The 26,863-nt window shown below is 44.6% G+C and overlaps 1 protein-coding gene and 1 long non-coding RNA gene across 6 annotated transcripts; one reads left to right on the plus strand and one right to left on the minus strand.

Moving 5' to 3' along the window:
• Window positions 1–2,536: 2,536 nt before the first annotated feature.
• Window positions 2,537–10,576, minus strand: LOC130532626 (uncharacterized). Its single transcript, XR_008952380.1, has 2 exons — window positions 10,312–10,576; window positions 2,537–3,996 (listed from the first exon to the last, which is right to left on the minus strand). It is a non-coding gene; the product is annotated as an uncharacterized LOC130532626 (long non-coding RNA).
• hdac9b (histone deacetylase 9b) lies at window positions 7,780–25,509 on the plus strand. Of its 5 annotated transcripts, none has more exons than XM_057045343.1 (11): window positions 7,780–8,307; window positions 14,233–14,474; window positions 14,663–14,859; window positions 15,498–15,617; window positions 15,711–15,832; window positions 19,363–19,494; window positions 19,635–19,750; window positions 21,136–21,258; window positions 21,724–21,901; window positions 21,987–22,198; window positions 23,599–25,509. In XM_057045343.1, the coding sequence occupies exons 1-11, from the start codon at window positions 8,199–8,201 to the stop codon at window positions 23,926–23,928; spliced, it is 1,881 nt and encodes a 626-aa protein (XP_056901323.1). In that variant the 5' UTR covers window positions 7,780–8,198; the 3' UTR covers window positions 23,929–25,509. The 5 variants fall into 5 exon arrangements, with proteins under 5 accessions (XP_056901323.1, XP_056901322.1, XP_056901325.1 ...); XM_057045342.1 differs by having other exon boundaries at window positions 7,782–8,307; window positions 15,498–15,623; XM_057045345.1 differs by having other exon boundaries at window positions 7,782–8,307; window positions 14,663–14,852; window positions 15,500–15,617.
• The last annotated feature ends 1,354 nt before the right edge of the window (window positions 25,510–26,863 follow it).

The raw sequence follows: 26,863 nt of genomic DNA on the forward strand, positions 1-26,863 counted from the left end.
GAGATATGCTTGTTGACACTTAAAATACTTCTTGTGTCGTCCCACATCTATTATTGGCTGCGACTGGGCTTGTTTCTGTTCCATAACATGATGAATAGTCAGCATAGCATTAGGTAACCAGGCAACCGTGTACACTCTGCTCGGTTATAATTTCCTCTGTATGGCTATGATGTTGAATGGTAAGGGACTACATGGCAGGCCACCAAAATTAACGACTGTCAGCAGAGCCTTTAATGGCTATAATGTGTGTCAGGAGGCAAGGAGGCCGGCAAGCTATATTTGGCTGCTGCGCTCTCTTCAAAGAGTTCTAGGACTGGATTTGACATTTCGCTCAGACTGGAGACAAAAATGAATGGGTCAGTGAGTTTTTGCAAGAGGAGGGGTGTCAGCGCCCAGAGGAAGGTGCGGCGGCGGCGTGTTGTGTTCTATTTATCCGTACCAACAGAAACAGGAAGTCTCATCTATAAATAACCACAAAACCTCAGATTTATACTTTGGGATTCCTCACCTGGGTTGTTTTGATATAACACAGGATCATTTCTGCCCTGTCCCCCCCCCATACACACACACACACACACACACGCACACACACACACACACACACACACACACACACACACACATCTTTTGTTCTGCCGCTGTAATCCGAGTGAGCCCAGGTGTCACAAAACTGTCTTGGCTGGGATGCACTTTCCCCCATGACATCATCGTTCCTATTTCTGTTCTTTATTTATTTTTCTCTCTCGCTCTCTGCTTGAGATATCCGTGTTGACATCCGCAGAAAAGATTTCATCCATCCTCACAGGAACCTGATGATGTAGCGGCGCTGCAGGGTGAAAAGTCAGAGGGGCTGTCACAGCACACAGGCGGATCTGGGAATGGTTCTGAGGGCAGGAGCGGAGTGGCGCACATGTGAGGAAGACTTCCTCGCTGTCTCCAGGAACCAGTGGAGGAACAGCAGCCCAGAGGGGGAGTTCTGGGTCCTGTTGCAGCCGAGGCAGAGAGCTCGCTGAGGTTCAGCCTGGTGTTCATCTGAGCCCACCGCAGATCCCTTGGCCAACTGGGGTGTGTGTGTTTGTGTGTGTGTGTGCAAGGGGGGGAGACGACCTGCTTCCATTTGTTTTGGCGAGATGAATCATTCATATCTTCCAGGGACCTCTTTTGAAAAGTGTGATTTAAGACTCCTGCCAATCTGTCTTTGAGATTGATTAATGCGCTAACTCCGTCTTACTCACACCCTCTTCTTTTTGAAAGTAAACTCAGTGATATTTTAAGACTTGCTATTTTTTTTTTAATCCATAATGTCCACTTCTACACACACCTGCTTATCAGTTTGTCAGTACGCCCCCGAACAGGAAACCGATCCTGCTATGACAAATGTGCAACGTGTGATAAGTGACGGTGATAAATGAGTCTTCAGGCTAACGGGCAGGTTGTCACTTACGTGTTTACCCTAATGGCAGAAACAGACGCAAGCTTCACAGGCGCACAGGTTGTCAGTCTCTGGCATCCCAGCGTCCTCTGGGGCCCTGTCTGCACCGCCATGCATCAACGCTTTGTTGTTATCTTTCATCTTTGGGTACCTGCCACCTCGCAAGGCTCATCCTGGGAGTTATGGGTCTGCGGGAGGTCACGGCCTCGACTTCTCCTCGCTCGGTGTGAAATGTGCCGAGCAAACGGATCCAGGGATTACACAGAGATTGGACACACTGGCTGGATATCTAAGGGCAGACTCCCATAAAGGTCTCTGTGGCTGGATAGGTGTGAAAGGGGTTACCAGCCCATCTGTTTCCAGATGAACATTCCTCACCCCTTCTGAGGTGACAACATCAGAATGATTCTCCAAAGACACTTGTAGATCTGAATAGCTTTATCTTAGCAAAGTCATGGATATTAGTTCAAATTTAAATAAAGGTAACATCATGATGTCTACAGAACTTTTGGGCGCTTGAATGAATATATCTTCATACCCTGTACCTTGAATGGACTTAAGGAAAAAACCTTTTCTTTTTTTTTTTTTTGCTATGGTTGATTTACTTAAAAAAATGTTTTTGCCAATGGTCATCTATGCTTGTTAAGACCCTCTGTTATTGCAAAGCGTGGGATTAAAAATGTAAGTTTGGTTGAATCCAGTGGATCGAACGTGGAAGTTCAGCACTGCAGCCACTCCCATGAACGGCACTTTTCTGTGGAATTGTTGGCATCTGTGTTTTTGTTGACAGAGTGTTGGTGTTCCTGCAGTATTCACGCACTTTGGGCCTGTCTTACCACAGCATTTAAAATATATCCTGTGTGTTTTTCTACACTGGAGTTTGGTACAGTTGTTGACACATGTTGCATTTCTAGGCCTTCGCTTTCTTGCCTACTTCAGTTCTTGCTCCTGTTTCTATTGACCTCTAGGGGGCACTATTGTTGAAGAATCCCAAAGGGGCTTTAGCCCACTTTCAAAGCGCCCCACATTGCAAATATTGTCACTTTAGTTAGATACAACTATGTTTTCTGGTCTAAATAAAAAAGAAAATCAGTAAACAGCAGCTATTGTTGTAATGAGATATAATTCTGTAATGATGAAGATTCTGCTGTTGTAAAAAATATCACGGTATATTTGGTATTTGTTGGAAGATTGGGCCGTTGTTTTTATTTCCAGCAAATGACACCTCAAAAATTCTGCTCTACGGGACGGTAGCAGTTTGGCACCCTGCTTAATGGCACCTCATCTGGAGTAAAAATGTTCCACGCTGAATTATCAGAGCTGGTTTTGGTCCATCCACTCTCCATTTCCCAAGCTGAATCCCCACAGGCACGACTACTGACACCCAAATAAGGAGCTGTTTGACTTATTTGAATTGCCCTGTGGGAATTTCGAGCAGAATGCGACTCTGAACACAATTAAGCGTACGCTAAAAAATAAAAAACAAACCAAATCTCCCCATAATTAATATCAGGCTTCATCAAGGTGAGTTGATTTAACAAACACTGTAGAAGAATGCAAATGAATACGATGCTATACTAAAACCCAGCAGCTCAAGGTCACCCCAGCAAGTGTTTAAAAATACACCTGGATCCCCTCCAGGTTTATGCATATGGAGCAGCCCAGACATTAACATTGTAGTGGAGGCATTGGTTGCACTGTGGGACATTTCCTGCTATGCATAGGGCTACCTTAATAATCAGAGGAAGAGCTATTTTTCAGACGTATTGTTGTGTCCAAGACCTTTGAGACACCGCGGGAGAGGAGCGCCGTGACTCTGCCGCTGTGCAGTAAAAATGGTGGAGGTGGAAATGGTTGGGACGAAATGCGTCAGTCCGCCCTTCCCATAGTAAACTTGATTTCCTTCTGCACTTTTTTAGACCTTTTAAAATTAATGAATGGGGCTTTGCCCAAACCTTTAAAGGTCATTGACTAATACGGGGAAAAGGTCGAGCAGAGAGTGGAAGTTGTTAGATTTAGATAGTTTTGTTGATAAGTAGGATGCCAAAGGGCTGGGAAGAAAAAGACCCTGTTTGTTATGTACATTTAAATAAAATACTGTACAGACACATTTGAAAGCTAAGATGCAGTCATAAAAAATGGATCCTTATTAGGATAGTAGGACTAAGGTACTGGGAAGGAATAATAGTCTGATTATCCACGTAAGTGGTCTCAACTAGCAGGATGTGGGTTGGAAGGATGCCTCCGAACAAAGAACCTTTGTTTTTATTAATCCCTCTGGGATATTCTAAGGTCAACTGAGCCTGCCTGGATTCCATCATAGTCACATGTTTCTGTTTGCGTTTGTGAGTTTGTGCGATACAGATAAACGATCTGACTTCTGCGGGCGTTTTGGGTGGTGTCGGTCGAAGAGCCTCTGACGCAACAGATCCCCACTCAGTGGCTTCAGGCGACACGGTCCTTCCTCCGTGCTGCTTTCAGTTTAATGGTTGAAAACTGGCGTACGTATGAGATGAGATGCTGGACTGTTTTTGGGATGAGATGTTGTTCGTTTTGGAGCAAACCTAAAAGACAGGAGGGGGGCGGCAGGGGGTGGAACACAGAGGGTTAGTCATGACCAAACAGGGTGAAAGTCGCACTACCACAACTGAGCTAGTTTGATACAAACAGCAGATCAATGGTTTCCAGCAGAGATGAGAACATTGATCAGTAAAAAAAGTGAGAGCTGCTCTCTGTTTCCAGTGCGCAGTTGTGCACCGTATTTATTTTTAGAAGAGCCTATGGCAGCAGATGAAGGCATGGCATCAGGGACCTATTCAAAGTTAGAAAGTAAACTGACCTCAAGGTCAGTGCACAATGAGTGGATGCTTTGAAACTGTGTTTTTGCCTTTTGGAGCTGTGTTATGGTTCAGTCTATCTCTCGCATCTCAGATGGTTCACAGTAAATGAATGAATGAACGTTGTTTTTAAAAAAAAGAAAACTTTAAAGGATGTGGAGTGATTCATCATTCTGAATAGCGGCCTCTTGTATGGTCACAAAAGAAAGGCACAAAGCTCTGGGTCTCCATCTGTTATTATTAGCGCCGGGAAACTTTGTTCATAATGTTCCGAGATTTAAGCGTCAAACATGAATGGCTTTAAAATGCTTTTTCATGTTATTTGATCCAGCCAGTTAAGTGCATTCTATATCACCCCACGAGTCCAACAGGAAATACCACAGGATGCCAGACGGAGTAACCCAATAAAAGCAAAAGGGCCCAAATCATTAGTGGGAAAACACGCTCGCATAACACATCCAGATGTACAGGCTAATTGGATTTTACCATTAAATCAACCGTTGTTCAGCCTTTGTGCTTTTATGAGACCGACCGCAAGGTAGAGTGAAAAAGGGGATGTTGGAAGCAACACAACATTGCCTGAACTGGGGAGCTCCGGTTGCCAGCAGAGCCTCCTGCACTCTGTGGGGCAACTATTCTTAAATACTTCCAAGCAAAAAACTGCCTGAGGAACTCTTCTGTTTTGCATTCGACTCTGATGTAAATAAGATGTGATCTTCGAGGTAATTGCTGCGGGGAGATAATTTCCCTCCTGTAACCAGGGCTGCCCCCAGAGCTATGGGGTGGCCATTAGAGACGGGGAAGTGAGAGGAAGGAGGAGGGGCTCAGTTACATCAGAATTGCCATGCATCTTCGCTCCTGGGAAGAACATCCTTTCTGACTGGAGAAATTAGCACCTGAGAACGGTCACATCCTCCACAGTTCTCCATGGGTGGCCTGATGGAAATACACGCACGTGGGCTGGACACCAGAATGACATCACCTTTTTTTAGACCCCATCTCAGTAAGCTCGCAGAAAATAAAGATCATTTAGTAGAACTCTCATTTCACTGTGCAACTGTAAAGCTTGTATATGGTCACAGAACAGTGATTGGCAAATTGGGACTGACTCCCGCACGTGCACAGATCACCAGCTAATATGAGGAACAAAGTGTCGCCAACACCCACCTCTCCAAAATTACTTTTGGTTGTGAAACTTTGGTATCTGTTGCAACACTTAAGTTCTACTCCCTTCCTCCTCGGTCCGACTCCCTGCTGGGTTTCGTCATGCCGAGTGTGTCACAAGGCAGCAGTGCCATGGTGATTAACCCGTAGAGTTTAGCTGCAACTGGCACAGTAATTGTGGTAATGTCGAGGAAAACAAGCTCTGACCACGGCTTCTTGAAATAGAATTTTTAAAAAAAGAGCAAAATTAACATGGCAAGGAGCTCTTTGATGCCCAGTCCCAACAAGTAATTTAATAAATGCGCTAAATCGTAGTTAAACAATGGTGCATGTGTGGGCGGACATGTGTTTATATTCTGACATGTCTTTTAAATGGGCTTTAATATTGTTTTGGAAAGCGTCTCCTCTTCACTTTTTTTTGGCCCTCTTGTTCCCTCATCTCTAATATTTCCTCCACTCCACGCCAAAGCACACACACAAACACACTCACATATAGAAACACAAAGAGTTTGATATGAGGGAGGTGACAGACAGTTGAGCCGCCACCCTGGAGAGAGCGGAGTGGAGTGGCTCTCCAGCAGGGACGCTGACGTTCACACTTAAATGCTTTAATAGGACTAAAGTAGACAAAGGCCGCCAGTGACGCAGTCGGAGCTATAATGGGCTCAGCACATTGCAGGTTCGCTGGGCTTGTTATTGGACAGCGCTATTTCCATCCCCGCAATCCCTCATCAGCCTCAGGAAGCTAGTTATAAATAAAAAGTGTAGGTTAATCACCGCTAATATGGCCAGCTGATTGACCAGGTTTTTTTCAGTTTGTGCTAGAAACTAGTAGGAAAACAACAGATTTAATTTAGGACGTGCTTAAAGGAAAAAATGATTTCAATCGGACTGATACAATAACAGCAGTAATGCAGTTATAGAGTTTCCAGTCTATAGTGGAAAAACACCCAAACGGGAATCTTGCAAAATTAACTTGTGACCTTTGAATATCAGAACACGGCCAAAAAAATGTAATTTGCAGAATGTGTCATATAAATAGGTCAGAAATCCTTTCATTCACGTGACAACCTTAATTCCTCTTTCTAGCATGTGGCCCACTGGGTCAACAGTCTCTTACAGGTACGCTGACAGATGGACTATCAGGCCTTTTCCGTCTTACCTGAGACTGAAGCCTTGTGGTCACTGGACTGCTAAAGCAATTAAATCTCTTAGTTATCAAAATAGCTAACAAACCAGATTATCTCTGGTAGATCGTTGACCCGACACCTTGATTATACACAAGGACACGAGCGTGATCCCTTTTAACAAGTCAAAGAGTAATATGGTGGCGTGTTGTCGTGTGCCTGCAGATGGCCCATGAGCCGACTCCCGTTCTGGACGTCTCTGTCGCGGCACGATAAAAGAATTTGAGGGGTTAAATGTTTGTCCAGCTGAAACAACACAGTAAAACTCCTTCTCCACGTCTCTGTAGCCCAGTCGTCAGAGCTCAGCGCCTAAAAATAGCCTTGCTGGCTCCGAGCCCCTGGCTGGGGGACAGGTCAAATTATGAAGGAAGATGAAAAATTTAAAGGCGCAGGCAGCCCGGCCACAAACCCAGCCCTGCATCAGTGGTCAGATAGAACATTTGACTTGACTTTAATGGGGTTTGACATCATATTAACTATGGATGTCGGACACTCTGGGATGTAATATTAATTGAAATGTTCCTGTTATCCGGCTCGATGGAGCTCAGAGTTCCCCGTTGACACATTTTAGGAACGCTAGTTTTGTTTTTCATTTTGAAAATGAACAAATGAGGTTTATGTAATGGTGACCGTGCTATTCTGGCATCTTACAGCTGGCTTCCTTGGTCAGCTGAAAGCATGCTTCCTGAGTAGCATTACTGCCCTGGATACACACTGAACCCCACACATGCGCTTCAGAGTCTTAAATGAACACCATGTTCATTTAAGATCTCTTTGGGCTTCTTCCCATGTGCAAGATTTCCTTGTCAGAATATATCACCTGAACCACTTTGCATAAGCTTGGAATAATATGAAAAAAGGGGGGAAATAGATCATTCCAGAGCCCGAAATGAAGACATACATAGAGAGAGAGGGAGAGAGAGAGAGAGGGAGAGAGAGAGAACCAGTCTCCATCTGCAGAGAGCGAGTCAGGAGACATGCCTTCTGGCAGGAGCTGTAGAAGACAGCTGTGTTTGGTGTGGTATTTTTAAACGCATCAATGCTGCTCCAATCCCTGCGCCTCGCCTGACCTATTTTTAGCCAGGGCTGGCCATTGTTCTATTTCTGTCACCTGTGGGCCACGCAGTTGTTGATTCACATGCAAATGAAGCTTACTCCCGCCCTGGTTTGCATTAGAGCTCCTCGGTGCCTCAGTGCGCACAACACAGCTTTGCGAGCCGCTCGGCGCACACTTTCCGGCGTCGTTGCTCAGTTAGGTTGAGGAGGGAGAGAAAAGAGCCACATACCTGGTACAGATACACAGGGGGGCAGATAAGATAACGCGATACACCTGCGCTTGTCTTGGGAATCTGTGTTCGTGTTTGGTCACTGGCAGCGCTGCAGACGCAGCCTGCTGTTTTGCACCGCCGCTTTCAGCAGTTCGAGCGGCGGATCGGAGGAGGAGGAGGCAGAGGAAGGAAGGGAGAGAAAGAGAGAGAGAGCCTCATGTCGCGGTCGCTCCCCTGAGTGGCTGAGGGGTGGCTCTTTGGTGACAGGAAACGCGAAGGCTTGCGATGAGACCTGCGCGCTGAGTGGAGTATGCTGCAGACGATTTACGAGGGCGAGTCAAGTTTCTCCACAACAGAAGGGCGCGTCGGACACCAGCAGTTACCCAACCAGGGCAAGATGCACAACGTGAACGGCTCAGGTGATCACACGGCTCGCTTCTGCTCTCTCTTTCTTCCTCTCTCTCTCTGCATTCCAAACTCCTCTCTTTGAATCCGCTCCCACTTCCCTGCTGTCTGCCTCTCCTGCACACATTCACTCCGCTCCTCTCCCTTGCGCACATACTCTGCGCTCAGCTGGCCTCTGTCAGAAAAGTGAACTGAAAGCTTCAGCTTGGTAGGATCAGGCGCTTCTTCCCCAATTAAGGTATTTGCTCTTGTTACGGTTTGTTACCTCAAGCTGTTTCCAAAGATAGTTTTTACTCCAAAAGCTATTTGTATATATTTTGAAATGATGTGCTGTGTATTCACACTGTAATGCTGTGTAGCTGAGCTTCTTACAGCGTGCACTTTTGAGGAAAAAGCCCCAACCATGAAAGAAATGGGAAGGGCATACCGTATCTAAAGGCTTTCTTTTTGACAAAGGCTCTTCTATTTTTGACACAAGCATTGAACTAAAGAGTACAGGGCTGACGCCAGCATGAGTAAAGTCTATTCAATGTATTGACTCCACATGAGTCACACAGTGTTTACTTTGTGTTTTTCACTGCGGGGGCCATTGATCAGCTCATAAAATGATCACTGGACATTGTTTGAGTTGTAACATTGTCTTCTGCTACCTGCAAGGCAAGGCCCGTGAGGGAGGAGGTGTGGTGTTAAAGACACGCAAATGCGTTAAAACATACAATGTTTAATGTCTATTCATCAAATGTGTATTTAGCTTCATGCCTTTGACAAAATCTACTCGTAAATACTGTCTTATTTTGATCTAAGTTGTGCTTTTAGTCGTACTGCAGACAAGCAAAGCAGAAGCGTTGAGAGAAACCCTCCAGAGGCCCTGGTCTGAACGTGAGGGGATTTAAAAATAAGACACAGGGATGACACATTCTTTCTCCGTCAATAGAGCAGGTTATTAGTATATCAAGCCTCAAATGGCTCCGGGGCTTCTTTGCTCGTAACAGCCCCATAACCTAAACAACAGATACAGAGAGCACTTGAATTTGGGCTTTTGCTCATTCTGTGGGTCAGCTATTCTTAGGTGAGTTATTTCCAGCTTATGGCATTAGCCTGCTAAGATTAGTCGTCTGTGCGTTATCATTCCATCTCAGTATGCTGCTGATATAACAGCGGCGTGCAACAGATATTTTTAGAGGGTTTTATAATTTTCCCATCTTTTTCCCCTCCAATACTTCATAACAAAGTCATTTGATAATATCTAATGTCGAGATGCTAATCTGAGATGTTTCTGTACGAGTTTATGAAGAAGATGTCGTAGATACTGTCGGACCCGGGAGTTATTACATAATACTGCGCTCCAACGTGAAATGAATGGGCATAATCAGGGTTTTGTTCTGTTGTTCGCACAAGTGACATCAAAGTTCTGGGGAAAATGGTCCTTAGGTTAATTAGTTGCCAATGAATGCAAGATATCATGCAAAATATCACGCAAGCTCCCATCAATGGGGACCTTTCAGGCAAAAACAATGGTGCACCTTTCAAGTCCTCTCCCCTGAATGCCGCATCCATTCAGCCTGCCTCACTGAGTGTGTGTGTGTGGTGTGTGTGTGTGTGTGTGTGTGTGTGTGTGTGTGTGTGTGTGATGAAAGTGTTGATCAGTCAGAGACCGTGAAAATGACACCTGAATTAGTCGTTCAGCAGCTGCTCATCACCAGATTTAAGTAAATTTCTATTTCACACCATTGGTTGCTCTTGATTGACAAGTACACAGTTTTTTTTATTTTTTAGTTATTTTTTAAAACTTAATAAGCAGGTGCAGAAAAGTAATTTATGGCCTGTGTGTTTTTTTAGGGCTTTAAAAATGCACTGCAGCTCGATGGGACAGATTTATGTGAGATTTTATTTCAGATATTTTAGGATCCGGTGCCAATGTTGTCCACAGATGATAGGATGAAGATTAAAAAGAAGTCTTAAGAGAGGGAGTTGCTAATTAACAGCTAGAGTTTGCTGGGTTTTTAGAATTCTCCTACCTTCAGTTTGTGTTGTTGTCTTGTGAAGAGACATGGCAGGACATGGAGGACAGGAGATGACTGGACTCCTGGCACCTCTTGGTTGAAAGGCTGAATGTTGGGTGATGGCCTGGAAGCCGCAGCGCTCGCTCAGCTGCAAGGACGAGCCCGAGTCTTAAAAATAAAGACCTGTTTCTTGCTTTAGACATGCCAGCTGCTCAAAATAACAAGGCACTTAATGAGAGATCCGGCACCACATTGCAGTCCCAAGCATCGGCTTATTTTTGCCCTCAAACATCTTCTGTATCTCTGGTTCTATTTATACCCATCCAGACAGAGAATTCAGAGCAGCAAGCATGTCTCGCGCACAATAAGAGCCTGCAACATGCAACAGGTTTAAAGCACACTCTTAAGCATGTTGGATATAAACTTGGTTCATGAGTCCCACCACTTGTTGAAGCAACTGCGTATTTGTGAGTGTGAACAGTCCTTTGTTTGTAAAATCTAATTATTGCCTTTGGTGTTTTTGACCTCTGGATGTGTTTTCGGGGCAGCTCCTCAGTCGCAGGAGTTTTATTTCACCGTTATGTCATTAGCAGTGTGTCTTGTGAGCGACACAGTCCTGCCAATGAGGTCACGCTGTTGCATTAATCAACAGGTGGCAGTGAGGTCTGCCAAGAGATGCCGTAATGTGTCACATGCACAAAAAAGAACTACAAACCCCAGGTTATAAGCTTATTCATGCTGTCGAGGTATCTCTTGGCGCGAAATTAGCTGCACCAGCTTTATTTAGCTGGAAACGTGTGTCAAACCCCAGTCGGAACACAACAAAGATTCAATGGACTCAACAGTTGTGTTTGGCCCTTCAAAGATTCTTAAAATATAGATCTGTGCAGGTTAGATCATCCTTTGTAATAGAAATGTTTTAAGTAGTGCGTGTGCAGGCTGCGGAGCTGGCTAATGCGGCTGGCGAAGAAAACAAGGAAAAGATCGCCGAAGCTGTGATTCTTCTTTTAACTTTTAACTGATGACAGATGGGTTATAGGTATAAACACTACAAGGATGCTGCAGCGAGAGAGTGGCACCAGGCCAGGAGTCACCCGATTCTCCACTGGCAGGTCGTCCACAGGGAGGAATCTGGGCACGGGGCAGGGTGCTCGTGGCTTTGCTAAAAACAAATGTGTCTTTCATAAATCTCTTGTTTACCAGCACCTTGGGTCATGACTGTGATCTATCTATCTATCTATCTATCTATCTATCTATCTATCTATCTATCTATCTATCTACTATCTATCTATCTATCTATCTATCTATCGATCTATCGATCTATCTATCTATCTACTATCTATCTATCTATCTATCTATCTATCTATCTCTTATCTATCTTATCTATCTATCATCTATCTATCTATCTATCCATTTATAATTTTTCTCTGTTTTATTAGTAGCCTGTCTAAATTGACCAAGCAACCTCACAACTGTGACTATCTTTCAGTCTATATAAAGACACCCCCCTGCCCCCCCACTCAAAAAAGACATTTATATTTAGCTCTTGTTGGTGGTTCCGTTTTCTCTTCTGCCCGTGGAGTATTTTTGCAGTACTTTTTTTAGTTCCTAGTTTCGGGGCCTGCGTGACAGGACTATAGCAGATCTGCATGTGCGAATAGATGTAATTCACCCGACGAGCGCATCTTCACATCAGAAATGGATCCATTACCGCCGCTGCCGTGGAGCAGGAACAGTTTCTACCTTTAGGATCTTATTATGTCCCTTCAACGCTGTCATTCTGCCTGACCTTATTTCTGCAGACAAGAGCAGAACAGGCACATACGGCCGTTGTTCTGTCCTCAAGGGCCATTTCATACAGCCTTGGAAAATTCTGCTTCCTCCTCTCTCATTCCTATCCTGTTAATGTCTGTGTCCCCCCCCCCCCTCGCCTTTTTTTCTGATGGCAGCTCAGCTTGATGTGTTGATCAAAGTGGAGATTCTTAATGCCAGTCACAGCGAGAACACTGAATGAAAGATGAGATTAATTAGATGTCTCAGTGATGAATTCTCGGGGCAGCAGGTGTTTTTTTTTAACTGCTATTTTTAGATCCATTAGGTAAAAGCAGCAATCTCTCTGACTGAACCCTTCATTGGTTCACAGGATCATGGCTGCAGAACAGCGGCCGCCACAAAAGACTCCTTTGTGAAGTGCTTACACACTAAGATTAATATTGTTTGTCAGAGAGCAGGGTGTGTTCTACAGGTGCCTGTTCTCTGCGCCTGCTGAGCTGCTGACCTCCTCTCTCATTTGATTGGAGCTGTTTTTAGAACAGAGGAGAAAATTACAGAACGGGACTTCCTTCTATAGCTCGCTCTTCTCTTTGAACATGTTTTAAGGCGAGCTATCACCTAGCCACCAAATCCATATACTTTGTGGGTATGTGTGGGTGTGTGTGTAGGGGGTGTTTTATAATGCTTCCTCTCTGCTGGGGACTCCTTTTCTTATATAGAAGAGCTGAAAGGCTGTTGTAGTCAACATGTCACATCGCCACTGTAGGCAGGAGTTGACATGCAGTGAGACTCCATATCTGCAGGATGGGGAGACATAATTACGTAGGCAGTGTTGCCATGGCAGCGGCAAGTTAGGGTGGTGGATACTAGGGTGTGGGGGTTGTCACAGACCAGAATTGCGCCACTTGCTTTTATGTTTCTATTTATACTCATCACCAGCGCACACACATGGAATGGTGGCTATGAAAAACAGGCTCCACGGCTAAATAAACGAGTGGCAGCTTCCTGACTGACTGACTGACTGACTGACTGACTGACTGACTGACTGACTGACTGACTGCTGCTGCTGCTGTGGACTAATGATGCAGGTTAAAATTTATTATTATTGAAGGTAAATGCATGACGGTACCATCAGAAAGTTATGTATATTATCAGCTGTAGCATGCAAGTTTCCTCTAGAAGTTCTACAAAAAAAGAAAACAGGTGGTGCCACAACTTTGCCAAGATTTGTTGCCTCAAATGTGACCCCTGAGGAGATTATGGCGAGAATACGCGCAATAACTCTCCCACCAGCCGTTGGCATTTTAAGGAGATTTAAATACTTTTCTGGTCACAAAATGGAAGGGACCTTCGTCAGTCCGGCCCCTTCCTGAAATGGTTACATCATAATCGGCATGATTAAGGAGGATAAATTTAGTAAATTTAGAATTTCAGTTATGAGAAACAGAAATTCACCCACAAAGTAAAAAAAAAAATGCGGACAACATTGCATAAACATTAATCAGCAACTTATTCTCCAGGGGATGAAGAGATGAAGTGACCCTGTCTCCTATGTTCTGGCAATCGATTGTCTCTGCAGAAGAGCCTATATATAGACGTTTGAGAGCAAACGGATCTCTGTGGACGTGGCAATTATTCCTAATGGAGGCAGTTGTCAAATACAAAGGCAGTTCTGCAGAACGGCGATGTAAGGACAACAGGGGAGTTATTTCCGACCCATGTGTGGGCTTCAGGCACCGACTACGCTTCCCTCAATCATTTATGTTAAGCGTTGGTACCTACACAATGCTGTAGTCCAGACGGGGAGAAGCACTAGCTTTATTTATCTAGCAAACGGCGGGACGCACTTGCGTAACGAGTAAATGGCCACTTCAACATTTCGTGCCAGATGTCCATCGAGTTTGTTGCACAGCTGCTCCCAGAAGACTCTGCGCTGATGAATGCGATCCCATGTTTGTTTATAGACGCTATTGTAATTACATGTTTCTGAGGACCACAGGAAAGAAAGTATTGCCCTCTATCGCGTAGTCTCGTCTCCCTCATCACCAAGGAACATGCAGCATTTTACTCTGATTCATTTTTACGGCGTGATTTTAATCTATAAAAGTAAAATGCTATTACATAAATCTGTTTTTCCCTTTTCCTCCACTCTGTGGGCCTCAGTGGACGTAAAGCCGGACGTGCCGCTGTGTGTGGAGCCATTATCCCCGTTGGACCTGCGCACTGATCCAAGGATGCTGGGGCCAGGCTCGGACCCAGGGATGTGGGAGAGGCAGCTGCAGCAGGAGCTGCTCCTCATTCAGAAGCAGCAGCAGATCCAGAAACAGCTGCTCATCAGCGAGTTCCAGAAGCAGCATGAAAAGTTGACCCGTCAGCACCAGGCTCAGCTCCAGGAACACCTCAAGGTCGGTATCGCACTGCCGGACATTTTCACAGAGAATATAAGATAAGTCTGCACAGTGAGATAGTGTATGAGCAGCATATTACAGGCGGAGAACAGTCCATCCCAGCAAAACAAACGGGGCGGAAGTTCACTGGGGCATTACATGATACTTTTCTGTGTTTGCTGACTGGTGGTGTGCAAATCTCTCAGCTTCAACAGGAGCTCCAGGCCATGAAGAAGCAGCAGGAACTGGCAGAGAAAGAGCGTCGTCTGGAGCAGCAGCAGCAGCAGCAGCAGCAGCAGCAGCAGCAGAATCAGCAAGAGAAGGAGCAGGAGAGGCACCGGCGAGAGCAGCACGTCTCCAGCCTGGTGCTCAGGGGCAAGGAGCGCTCTCGGGAGAGTAAGAGCTCGCCGCCGTCATCAACAGCACGTCAACAAACAAACAAATTTGTACCAAATTTGTAATGTGTCAAGACATTGGGGGGGAGTCTGAGTCAAAATTACAAATCACAGCTGGTGTTAAAAATGAGCTGAATTCAGGATGGGAGTATATTTAGTTGCTTGATTTTTAATTATAGTGGGCTAAATGATACTGTTGTTATCAGTTTAGATAAAACAGAAGCCCAACTTAATGAGTTTATCCATACTTTTAGGAATCTAGTCACAAGAGTTAAATAATTTATTATAAACTGCTGTTCCAAATCCAGATACTTTAAATGGAAGTGATGAAAACTTTAAACGACATGATTGAATGGTATTTTTGCAGCGAACCCCCCCCCCCAAAAAAAGTCAGGATTCATTATTTTGAAATTTGATTCTGCACTAAGACACCATAATCCCAGATGGTTTAAATGGATATAAATCAACTTGCCCACCAGGGGGAGATGTTCCTACATTGCTCTTGAAGAGTGTCTAAACACAATTAGCAGAAATTGAATTAGATAGTGAATTAATTTAACTGTATTTAATATAGGGGGCAGTAGAAATGAAAAACAGATTGCCCAAGGGTCACCCCAATTGTGTTGCTTGTCTCTTTTGGTCTCACAGGTGCGGTGGCCAGTACAGAAGTCAAGCAGAAACTCCAAGAGTTTCTGTTGAGCAAATCGGCAAAGGATCCAATCAGCAACGGAGTCAGCAACTCCATGATCCATCACCAAAAACTCTGGTACACGTATGTAGATTTAGATATTAAAGACAAAGAATATACCGTCAAATCCCAGAGAACCTGGTTGTCTCATAGTTACCCTCTCTGAAACAGGTCCTCTCACCACACGTCGTTGGACCAAAGCTCCCCGCCTCTGGGCGGCACATCCCCCTCCTGCCAGTACACTCTGCCATCTCCAGTAGAGAGCAAGGATGACTTCCCCTTGAGGAAGACAGGTGTGTTCATTTGCATGCATGCATACATGTGCACACATGTAGTGAGTATCTGATTGACCTTTTGCCCTTCAGGAGGTTAAGTATTTCCTGTTTCTGTTGCTGCTGACCTGCTATTACCATCAGCTTAGCTCAGCCTCCCCTTATTGTCGTCTCTTCGGGGCCAAGAGAACCATTAGAGAAGAACCTAACTCACAATTTGGCATTTTTATGAATTAATCGAGCACTGAATAAGACACTATTCCCTATATTATTGCCCCTATTATTGTCAAATTTTATAGCCTATTTAAAGTGTTCACATTAATCGCAGAATTTAAGCCCCATAATTTCTCCCGAGTTATTATATGAAAGTATTTTGATTATACGCAAGTTCCCCTCAAAAAGCAGTAGAGGTTTGCAGGAGGAAGTCTTGAGGGATGGCTGTGTAAATAAAAATAACCCCTATGTCTCAGTTTGCATAAGAAAAGCGGCCTGTTATGATAAAAAACCCTCATAATTACTCGATGAGGTCACCAAATCACATTATGTCTTTCCCCCTTCACGTTTCCCTAAATTACAATGAAAAAGAATTCAACTTGTTAAATTACAGGCCTGTGGTGTGAGTGTGTGTGCAGTTAACACACCAGGCACAGCAATCATATCTGCTGACATCAGTCCTTCTGTAAAGAAATAAATGTGAATAAAAGAGTTATGAGGATTTTTCCATAAGATCAACATTAATATGGCTCTTTTAAAATCCCAAACAGCAAATTTATCCTCAAATTATTTGTTTTTCTATGAATTGAATCAGTTTATTAAAGGCGATTATAGGTGAGGAAAAAAAATCTTCTCATCCCAACTTTGTATTGAAACGAATGTATATCTTCTTGCCATTCTCCGCCACTTCCCCGACTCCCTGATGAATCTATTTTCTGTTCTTGGAATTCCTGAATCTATATGTGGTCATTTCCTGCTTAGGCTGACCTCCCCCACTTCCTGTCTGTCTTCATTAAAGCCCTCCAGGGGCTCAGCACCCGGGGTGGGGGCGAGACACAAAGGTGGTGTTGTTCCCCGAGCCGCCGCCTGTCACCGAGTGTTGATTGGCAGGTGTTGCTGAGCTAAGATGGGCGCAGGGCGGATGAACTACGGCGGGGCTGTTTGTTTAAGCCCAGATAGTTCTCTCAAAACAAAGTGTGGAGGACTCCAGCGTGTTCCGTCTCCCAGAAGGGCTGCGTGAGACCGCTGCAGTAATGACGCTGTAATATTCAGAGTGCTGGCTTACGCTCGCTCCGGCGCTTAGATCTCCCAAGATTTCATAATAATTTACCCTTTCCTCCTTTTTATGAAGGGCAAAATAAACAATTAGCGCTTTGATTGCGGCGATGAGAATAGCCGCAGTTCCCTTGGCTTTATTTCCCCGCAGCAGTGTTAAGAATATCACGTGATTAACTTGTTTACTCGTGATACATCCTCTTTGTTTCCATTTCCGGTAACTGGAATAGCGCGGACCGAGGGCACGGGATAGTCTGTAACAAGAATAGTCGCGGCTTAACAGTAAGCAGTGCAGCACCCTCGCCAGTCTTGACCCAGTTATATTTGTGTGCGTTCAGCAGGTGCAGGGCAGAGTTTGAAGAATAATCCCACAAAGATAAACCTTCTGGAGCCTTAAGTTGGATAACGGCGAAAAGCTTTAGGTTTCGGACCTGATCTGATATTGATCTTGCAACCCAGACATTTTTATTTGTTTTAATTGAATCAACATTGCCCTAATTCCTCCACAGCAGCATCAGTTAAGTTGTTCCAGTGCCAAGAATTTCTGTGGCAGCACCTGAAGCTAAACTAAATAGATTTGAGATCAATATTTAGCGTATTTGCGGTTGTGGATCTAATGTTTCATTCGTTGAGATGCAGGAGCAGCACCGAACCGGGCGTTCTCCGTGTTTACGGCTAACGACACCTCCTGTTGCACCGTGCACTGGGGTGTATCTCTGCCTCCGCTGAGACTGGTCGAGAACGCGCTTGTTCCCTTGCTGCTGTCTGGCGTTCCTGTAGCGACCAATTGGGATGCGTAGTTTGGTGGCAGCGGTGTGTAAAAATAGAAAGCAATCAAGGCAGTGGGGTGTGAAGCAGATTCATGCGGCTCCCAGCAGCGTTTTCTCTCTATTTATCCCCCCTGCCTCCTTTCTTCTTCCCTCGCTCTTTCATTCTACCTCACACCCACAGGATTAGAGGTCTGTGCCACGTATTAGGAAAGAGGGTTTTGCTGCTTTTGACAAGAGCCAAAAATAGTAGCATGTAGCCCACTCTCCCTCGCCGTGCCCCCCCCATCTCCACATCCCTGCAGCGCTCCTACGTCATAGCCCCACTTTGACATATATAAAATGGTATCTTGTCGACATCGTAAAAGGCTTATTGAATTATTTATTTCACTTAAATAATTCAACCAGGTTGGCCATTGTGTAACAGGATGTTTACATAACTGGAACAGCCCCCCCCCGGTCAGAACACCTCATCTCTGCTCGCATGTATGTGTGTAACGCTGACCGCGGGATCCCCTGTCCAAAGGGCTGATGGGAAGTCCACATGAAATCTGTTGAGCCAGTGAGTCAGACAGTCAGATGCGAACTCTTGATGCAATCTTGCATAATCTTTAGCTGCCAACTACGCTTCCTGCCACATAGAAGTTTCATCTGGTCTGACTTTTGTTCTATTTTTTTAGAATCTCCACTGCCACGCATTGATGTGTAGATTATTCTTTAGAGACCAGTCAAGCCAAGTTAAAGGTGTTGTGAAAGAGTGACAGTATTTTCTCAGTTATTAAACTGAATGTGTGTTTTGTAACGATTAGATGAGTGTTTTTTTATAATGTTTCTGGTGCTCAGCTTCTAGGTTCTTGGTTATATTTGTGACCCTTATCAATAAATAAACAGTCTTCATTGACTTTAATCTACACTCAGCAATTCTGCCTTGGTTTTATGCTTTGGCAGGAGTGTGTAAAATCTGAATAATTTCACATTTTTATGTCAAAACCACAACAAAACAAAAAGGATTTGGATCGGTTCAGGACAGGCAGAGCTTGTGCTGACTGTGTAACTGTTTTGCATTAGGATCAGGGTGTGTGTGTGTATGGGGGGGGGAGGTATGAAACATCTGCCATGTTTTTATGTTAGTTTAACTGTTGCTACTGTATCAGACTGTGGTCACCAGTGCGGCAGGTAGCACTATTTCACTTAAAGCTCGTGTGTTGCTCAACCTAATTTCTTCCAGATGAGGTGGAAATGGGCCCAATCTTGACTCATTTAATTCATCTTAAATCTCTCCTGAATTTTCGCTCAAAATAAAAATGTTACACGTCAAAACATGACAGCATTTCTTCTAAGTTCACTGATTTATTCCTAAATGCTAAACTGTTTTTTTTTTATAAAGTCCATTCTGCTCAAGCTGTAATAAAGCAAAACTGCTGGCACTTCTTTTACATCTCCTATTAAGGTTTGTAGGTTGCAAATAATGAGGACTTCCATAGCTAAATACGTGTTTGGGTTCTTTTTTATTAGCGTCCGAGCCCAACCTGAAGGTACGATCCAGACTGAAGCAAAAAGTGGCAGAGAGAAGGAGCAGCCCGATGCTTAAAAGAAGAGATGGAAATATCATGACTCCTTACAAGAAAAGGGCTCTGGAATTAATGGGTAGGTAGAAATAAAGTCAAATAAGAACAAATGAAAACGGTCCATAAACACGAAACCATCCTGAAGCTGGAGCTGCTATTCTGAGCCTCTGCATGTGTGTGCCGAGTGTGAGTGTGCACTCTTTCCTTGATGTTTTGTAGACTCTACGCCCACTAACAGTGCCCCTGGCTCCGGCCCCAGCTCTCCCATAGGGGCTTCCAGTGCCTTGGGGGCTGAAAATGGTCCCTCCTCTCTGCCTACTACCACAAAAACGGAGGTATGTCTATAAATCATCTCCACTGCCGTGCACTTGCCCAAAGAAAGTGAAGCAGAAATCTTGCTGCTGTTACTGTTGACATGCATTTAAAGACCATAACTAGAATTTTAGGCCATGTAACCAGTGCTAGTCTGGCCTGATTGTAGCCAAAAAAGAAAAACCCAGCCAGTTTCCCTCCTCCAACTAAAATAACTTTTAAAGCGGCACAGACAACATAGTTGCAGGAAAATACAAGGCCTTTATCAGCATTCAGCTCGACAAGGCAAAAACAGCAACTGCTTCCTAACCTGACTTTTTCTTATCCAGATGTGCCGTTTGGAAAGAAACTCTTTCGCCTGGCTGTAAGGTTGCTCTTGGCCTGTCCCTGCTGTTCAGTCAGATTCCTGGCGTCACATGTCATGACTTGTTTGGAGGTGTTTCCCTGTAGATTCATGGCTGAATTATTGACCAAAGCTCCCCTTAGACAAAAGCTCACAAAGTAGACCGTTATGAAGGGTGGCAGATATGACACATTTGTGAACAACGGAGCAGCTGTGTTGTCCTTAACCGTTGATGTTTACTCTCTTTGGGACCTCCAGTGACATGGGGAGTGGAGAGACGCCCTGACAGCAGGCTGAAGGTCAGGGCTTAGCAAGACAGATGAATTGTGGACTTTAATCGATATCCCAGGCACTAGTAGCCAGTGATATCCGCAAAGATAACAACATAAACACACATGATCGCTATTGTGTCGGCCCGAGCTAAGGCTCTCATTGAAGTCGGGGGACTCTAGGGGTTCTTGCAGACCTCATGCCTGTTGCAAAAGCAAGACATGTTTGTACGCTGTTACATTAGGTATCCTTTTTCAGAGGGAACGGTTCCCCTGGGTCAAATATGGGCCGGATATCCACATACAGGTCACCGAGTACTGGTAGGGGTTGGAAGGATAAACATGGCTGTTCCAAAACCACACGCTGCTTTGCTGCTCTGCTGGGTACAGGAAATATGCCCCAGTGCTGATGTTCACTGAGAGAGTAGCCTGAGGGTGGGACTGGGGAGTAACACCAGGCAGCCGGCCCGCTGAAGACGGAAGGGCCGAGGGTGGAAGGGTAGATTTAGCCTGCTGTCTCTGACAATAGCAAATCATCCTCAGCGGTGCCGTTCCGCAATCTGCCTGGAAAGTTCTCCCGCATGCAATGCCTCCGAATCATCCATCACGAAAAAAAATTCAGCCTTTCGGTTTTGCCGCGAGGAAGACTGTTGTTCGTCACAGCGAATTAGCGTTATTGCCGCGGCCCATGCTGACTTTTGCAAAAGTTCACGCTGTGATTTCTGTCGTTCATCTCCTCCTAAATCTAAGGTTTTGTTTTGTTTTTTGCTCTGTCCTGTCTGCCTCCCTGACGCAGAGATGGCCCTCACAGCCAAGACTGTTCCGACCTGAGGGCTCTGTGTCGATGCTGAGCTTATACACGTCTCCCTCTTTACCCAACATCTCCTTTGGGATTTCAACCGCATCTTCGCCCATTAGCGTGAGTACTGATAACCCACATGTTTTACACGAAAGGGAATCTTGCACATTGCACCAGTATAGTGATCCGGTCATACTAGGTTTTCTAGCTCAGAGTTGGCTCAGTGGTTCTCATCTGTGACCACAGGTCACTGACCTCTGGCCTCAGACGATTTTTATCGCCCTTAGATAAATATTGTTCGGCAGTGTCTTGTGTCAGGCATCCTCTTATCTCCCCCTATTACCTCATTTATCACAACCTTTAAAAAAGCCCACTTGACCCAAGTGCATCTACTGATAACACATCACATGATATATTATTTTTTTTAGCTTCGTACCACATTCCATAGAGGCCTTTCGTCAGCTGCAATGACTGGCTTTGTTAAAATCTGATTAACTACAGGACATTATTCTGACTGCCGAAAGCATCTTAGCGCTTGTCCTTCTGCCCATCTGCAGCTTTTTGTAATTGTGTTTGTTCTCTTAGGCTGCCATGGCGTTGAAGGACAGATCAACAGAAATCAAGCACGGGTTGCCCGGGCAGCTGCTTGGATCTGTGCCACTTCAGACGGGCCTGGAGTCCAAAGTGAGCCCGAGTCACCAGGCGCTCCTGCAGCACCTCCTCCAGAAGGAGCAGATGAGGCAGCAGAAGATGTTCTCCTCCGGTAGAATCCCACCCATCCCAAATTCACTTCCAAACATTTCGAGGTGGAAGATGACTTAAATCTAACCTCTTGCTCCCTCTTCAAGGCCAAAGTGCCATGTCGTCACACCCTCAGTCCCCCCTGGCAATGAAGGATCGGCCCTCCAGTCGGCCGAAAATACCCAAACACCGACCCTTGAACAGGACCCAGTCTGCACCGCTACCACAGAACACGCTGGCCCAACTGGTCATTCAGCAGCAACACCAGCACTTCCTGGAGAAACAGAAGCAGTATCAGCAGCAGATTCATATCAATAAGGTATTCTGCCATTCATAAATCGGTGGGAAAAACAACTTTATAGTCATACTTAAAAGTCTTTATTCATCCTTTAAAGGTCTGCTTTTACGACAAGGAGACTGGTTTAATGGCTTTAAGCACGCAAAAGAGGTCTATTTTTATCCTTTTGAGAAAGCCTCTGTGGTGCTTCAGATTTATTCGGAGGTTGTTGTCTGTTCTTCCCTGGAATCCTGCTGGTATTCCTGACTTCAAATGTGGCAAAAAAAAAAAAAGAAGCTTCCCCTGCATTAATTCTGTTATCGTAGCTTAAGGCATCAACCCCGTCCACATGCTAACTCCGTGAAATTCAATTCACCCAAGTTCAAAACGAAGGTGAAAAAAAGTGTTCAGAATACATTTTGTTCCTCTGTGGCAATATTTGTGTTTCTGTTAGCCCGGCTGAGGTGACCTTGCTCTACAGAGTGTAATTATTCTGCTGAGGGACGCGTGCGAGGTGGCAGACGCTCTGAAAGGCTGCATTGTGTGAGCTCACATACTGATGTGGCTGGTGCCTGAAAGAGCCATGGGAACCATCGGACCAGAAGTCATAAAAAAGTACAGAGCTGCATAATGCAAAACTTTAACTGTAATAAAAAAAAAAGTTTCTGCTTGATTTGCTCTGCAACTATCAAAGCACATTTTTCCCTTTTAGTATCGGCTGCTGTCGTAACCAGTGTCATTATTAAAAAGTCCTTTTTGAAGTTTATTTAATTTGAAAAGGGCTTTGGAAACATTTTGACGTCTTGTCTAGAAACATGTGAACAGGCCCAGCTCTGATTACTCAGGCCAATGAGATCGCAAGTAAAGCCTCTTTAAGTGGAGGTTATAAATGGTCATTAATCAGGGATGAGCCCTCAGTGTTTATTGAGAGTGATCGCTGAAACATTGCCCTAATTAATTTTCGAGAAGAGGCTTGACTTGGTTGTTTTTAAACGTCCTTCAGTAGAGGGAGCTAATAAAAAAGTGCAAGAGCTTAGGGACTTTAGGAAGAGATATGAACTGTGTTTACGCATGCCAGGCTAAGGAGGCTAATTCTCCGAGCTGAACGCATATTATTCTGCGGCCATCGCTTCTTATTTATGTTCCTGGAGACCTCTTGTGGCAGAGAATTTAGATAATAGTGTATTAATATTGTGGATTTGCTAAAGCTGCATGGCAGTGGGATTGTTTGAGTTTAAATTTACAGCTTATCAAAGAGCATATGTTTGATTTTTGATATCTAGGATAGCGAAGGTTCCAGGAAATACTCACTAAAGTATTCCCGTAGCCTTTTTGAGTTGTTGTTTTGAAAAGGATAGTCATCTTTTAAATCGGGAGATGAATTATTGAGGGTTCTTGGCTGAAGCATTTAACAATTAACATGGACACAATTTGTTTTGCAGCTGTTGTCCAAGTCCATTGAGCAGCTACGTCAGCCGAGCGCACACCTGCAGGAGTCTGAGGAAGAGCAGGAGGAGCAGCAGATCAGGGAGCAGATGCAGCGCATGCAGGAGGACAGGGTGCCCCCTGGAGGAGTGATCCGGAAGCACACGCTGAGCTGCAGCAGCGGCTCAAGCGGCGAGCTCCCCGATGGTCACTACGGGGTCATCAAGGTCAAAGAGGAGCCGGCTGATAGCGAGGATGAGGGGCTGTCCAATCCGAGTCTGGAGTCAGAGCACAGCGCCTACCTTCATCAGGTCAAAGGAAGATTAGTGATAAGAGCCATGATATGAAAGGGTAGACGATGAGATGGCGCGCCTGCAGCAGTGCAGATGCGCAGGTCACGGCTGTGCCCGCGTTTGTGCAAGCTACACGCAGTTACAAACATGGCAGCCATTGCACAGTAGGTCAGCTCTTTCCTTTTCCCTGCCGCCACATCCTGAGCTCGTCCCGCTCTCCAAGACTCTGTTTGTGATGTTTGTGTTGTGATCTGTAAAATATGTATGTTTCACATTCGTGTATATAATAAGAAGACAGTTTAAACCTTTTTTTTTTTTTTTTTTTTAAGAGCTGCTTCGCTTGTCTGAAGTCCGCTCAGGTGAAAGAGGTTTTTTTTTTTGTACATATAAGTGGATTTTAGTATCAAAGATGTTCTTTGGAGGGGAGCTTGGAAACAGGTGTACAGTTTTGAGAAGCGGCCTCATGTTCCTCTGTGGTTCCTTTTCCCCATGAAATATTTCAGTGTTCCTTCGTCCTCGTCGGCTTTGGGAATTGTCAGAATGAGTTAAATGGTTTAAAACACTATGCGCTGTTGTCAAACTCTGTGCTGATGTTTCATGTTAAGTTGTCTCAAATCTGAACCAACAATTAATGTCCGTCTTAGAAAGAATGTATAATTAAATCTTAAACCGAGGATGCTCCCCATATTACAGCCTTCTGCTCGCCATTGGAATATAATGTTCTTATGGAGGTTTTGAAAGCTAAAGCACCAAATCCCTGCTAGGGCATGCAGGCATCTCCTTCAGCCTCTCCGTACACTCCCAGAACCGGAGCCCTGCGTTAAGCCCAGCACTCCTCCCTCTCTCCCTCTGGGCCCAAATCAAAGCTCGGTGGGCTCCTGCCCAGATTTTAGCAGAGGAGTCAGATGGAGAGAAAGAGAGAGCGAAGGCTGGGCAGGAAATGCCTTCTGGAAGCCAGGACTTGGAGTGATTCATGTGTGCAGGAATGTTGAGAGAGGAGGACCTAAGGTTGGAGGAGTCTAAGAGGCCAAGCTTTAGAATTGATTTACTGTCAAAGCAAATTACAAAGCGAGCGGGGATATGGTGAAGGGAGTCCCTTTTAAATGGAACCGTTTCCTTCGTATCCCCCAGTGGCCTGCTGAGATTGGATGCTCAATTTAAAAAAGAACTTGGATGGGACCTTTTTTTTTCTCTCGAGCTGGTTTTCCCCCCTGAAAAGTGCCCGTTGCGACATGTACAGCCTGTCTTACAGTGATCAATCGAGTGTATCGCATAACCGTAAACCACCCTCTTTCATTTGTGCTGTCAAATAAATGTGCAAAAAATAATGCTAGCGTAAAGTTCTGTGTTTCTATGGAGATGAAATGTGTCTGTCTTACACTTCATTCGGAGGGTCTGATGTTTCTCGTACCAGTAAATACAATCGCAGCAGCAATGTGAGTCTTGTTGTGTCGCTCCTTCGGTTTTTCGGCTGTAACGAGAACCTCCGCTGCCAGCAGAAGTGATGGAGGTGGGGGTTGGGGAGGGGTCCTGTGGTCTGTTCATAGCAATTTGTATTTTTTTTCCCTTTTTTGCCTTGTGTGGTTAACCTTTCTTTTTAAAACAAAGAACTGAATAAAGTTAATTTACCTCTTACGCCGTTTCACCTTGCAGATAATTTTATTGCTCATTTAAAGGTTGCACGCCAAGCTCTCTCTCTCTCTCTCTCTCTCTCTTTCCTTCCCCCAAAGCGTTCTGCTTTGTATCAAATCAACAAAGTACATCCTGAAAAATGCTGACATCTTAAATATACCACCTAAATCATTCTAATGCAGCTCGCCTTTCCCACACTAGGTCGCATAACCTGGATCTTTATTTCCAGGGGATCTTTAGTAACCCTTTAAGGGGAGCTTAAGAGACTTTTAGAACATTTCTTTGATGTGAGCAAGCAAGGCTTCTTGTTGCAATATTAGAGCTGCACAGATAAGGTGAGCTGTGAGAGGGTGATATATTACTTGCACAGGTCCTTTCAAACCAAGCTTAAGCAATTTCACAGCAAGCTTAGTTCTTGGAACTTCCCAGATATGCTTATACTCACGGTGATGGGACGGGAAAAGTTCACCCGACGTGTGAAGTTGAAAAGATCCTCGTAGAGGCAGCAGTTAAAGGGAGGCCGACTTCTAATCGATTATAATAAATGGTTTGCAGCGGCCGTAAAAAGAAATACTTTTCATTTGATTGGTGCAGTTAAACGTTGGCCACAGACGTGCACCATTACATCAAATTTGGCGTTATTGGGGTTAAATTCGACACTGACACTTTCCTAAGTAGACGGCAGCCTGTCCATCAGGCCTGGTTTTGGACGAGCTGTTACACAAGCAGGAAGAAAAAAGGAAAGCAATGGAACCCAAATCCATCCAACCCCCCCAAAACACCTACAGAGCCAGTTGTAAAAGCAAACAATCATTTAAAGGTGTAAAGAATTAAGAATAACACAAGCCTCCTTTTTTCATGTGAAATGGGTGAGATTTTATTGGAGGCAAGATTTTTTTTTTTAAATGCATCTTTTATCGCCTACTGAGTTGTAACAAATAGGTCCGTGGACGCAACACTGCTCCAGAATGTGTGAGTGATAATGATGCTCACTGGCGACAACAATGTTCACTGAAAATGATTCAGATCCAGTTCACACAAATGGTCGTGAATTAAAGTTCTTACATGCTTTGACTGTCGAGGTCTGTGCTCACATGTGCTATAGTGGAGCCTTGTTGTTCCCAGAAGGCTAATAATTCATTAAAAAAGACAAGTAATCAGGAGGAGAGGAGTGGGCGTTAACATAAATGGAGCCTTTCAGAACATTTGCAGGTCATCCAAAAATCTTTCTAAACAGTGATGCTGAAAGAAAATAGTTGCTGCATGAAACAGACAGTAGATCTTCTGGAGTAATTTGTTTTTGGTTTGTTTGCTTTTAACGGGACTATTGGTGCTTTAAACCCCAGAAAGAAAGCGT

The sequence above is a fragment of the Takifugu flavidus genome, chromosome 10 (genome assembly GCF_003711565.1).
Source record: "Takifugu flavidus isolate HTHZ2018 chromosome 10, ASM371156v2, whole genome shotgun sequence".
Taxonomy (NCBI): domain Eukaryota; kingdom Metazoa; phylum Chordata; class Actinopteri; order Tetraodontiformes; family Tetraodontidae; genus Takifugu; species Takifugu flavidus.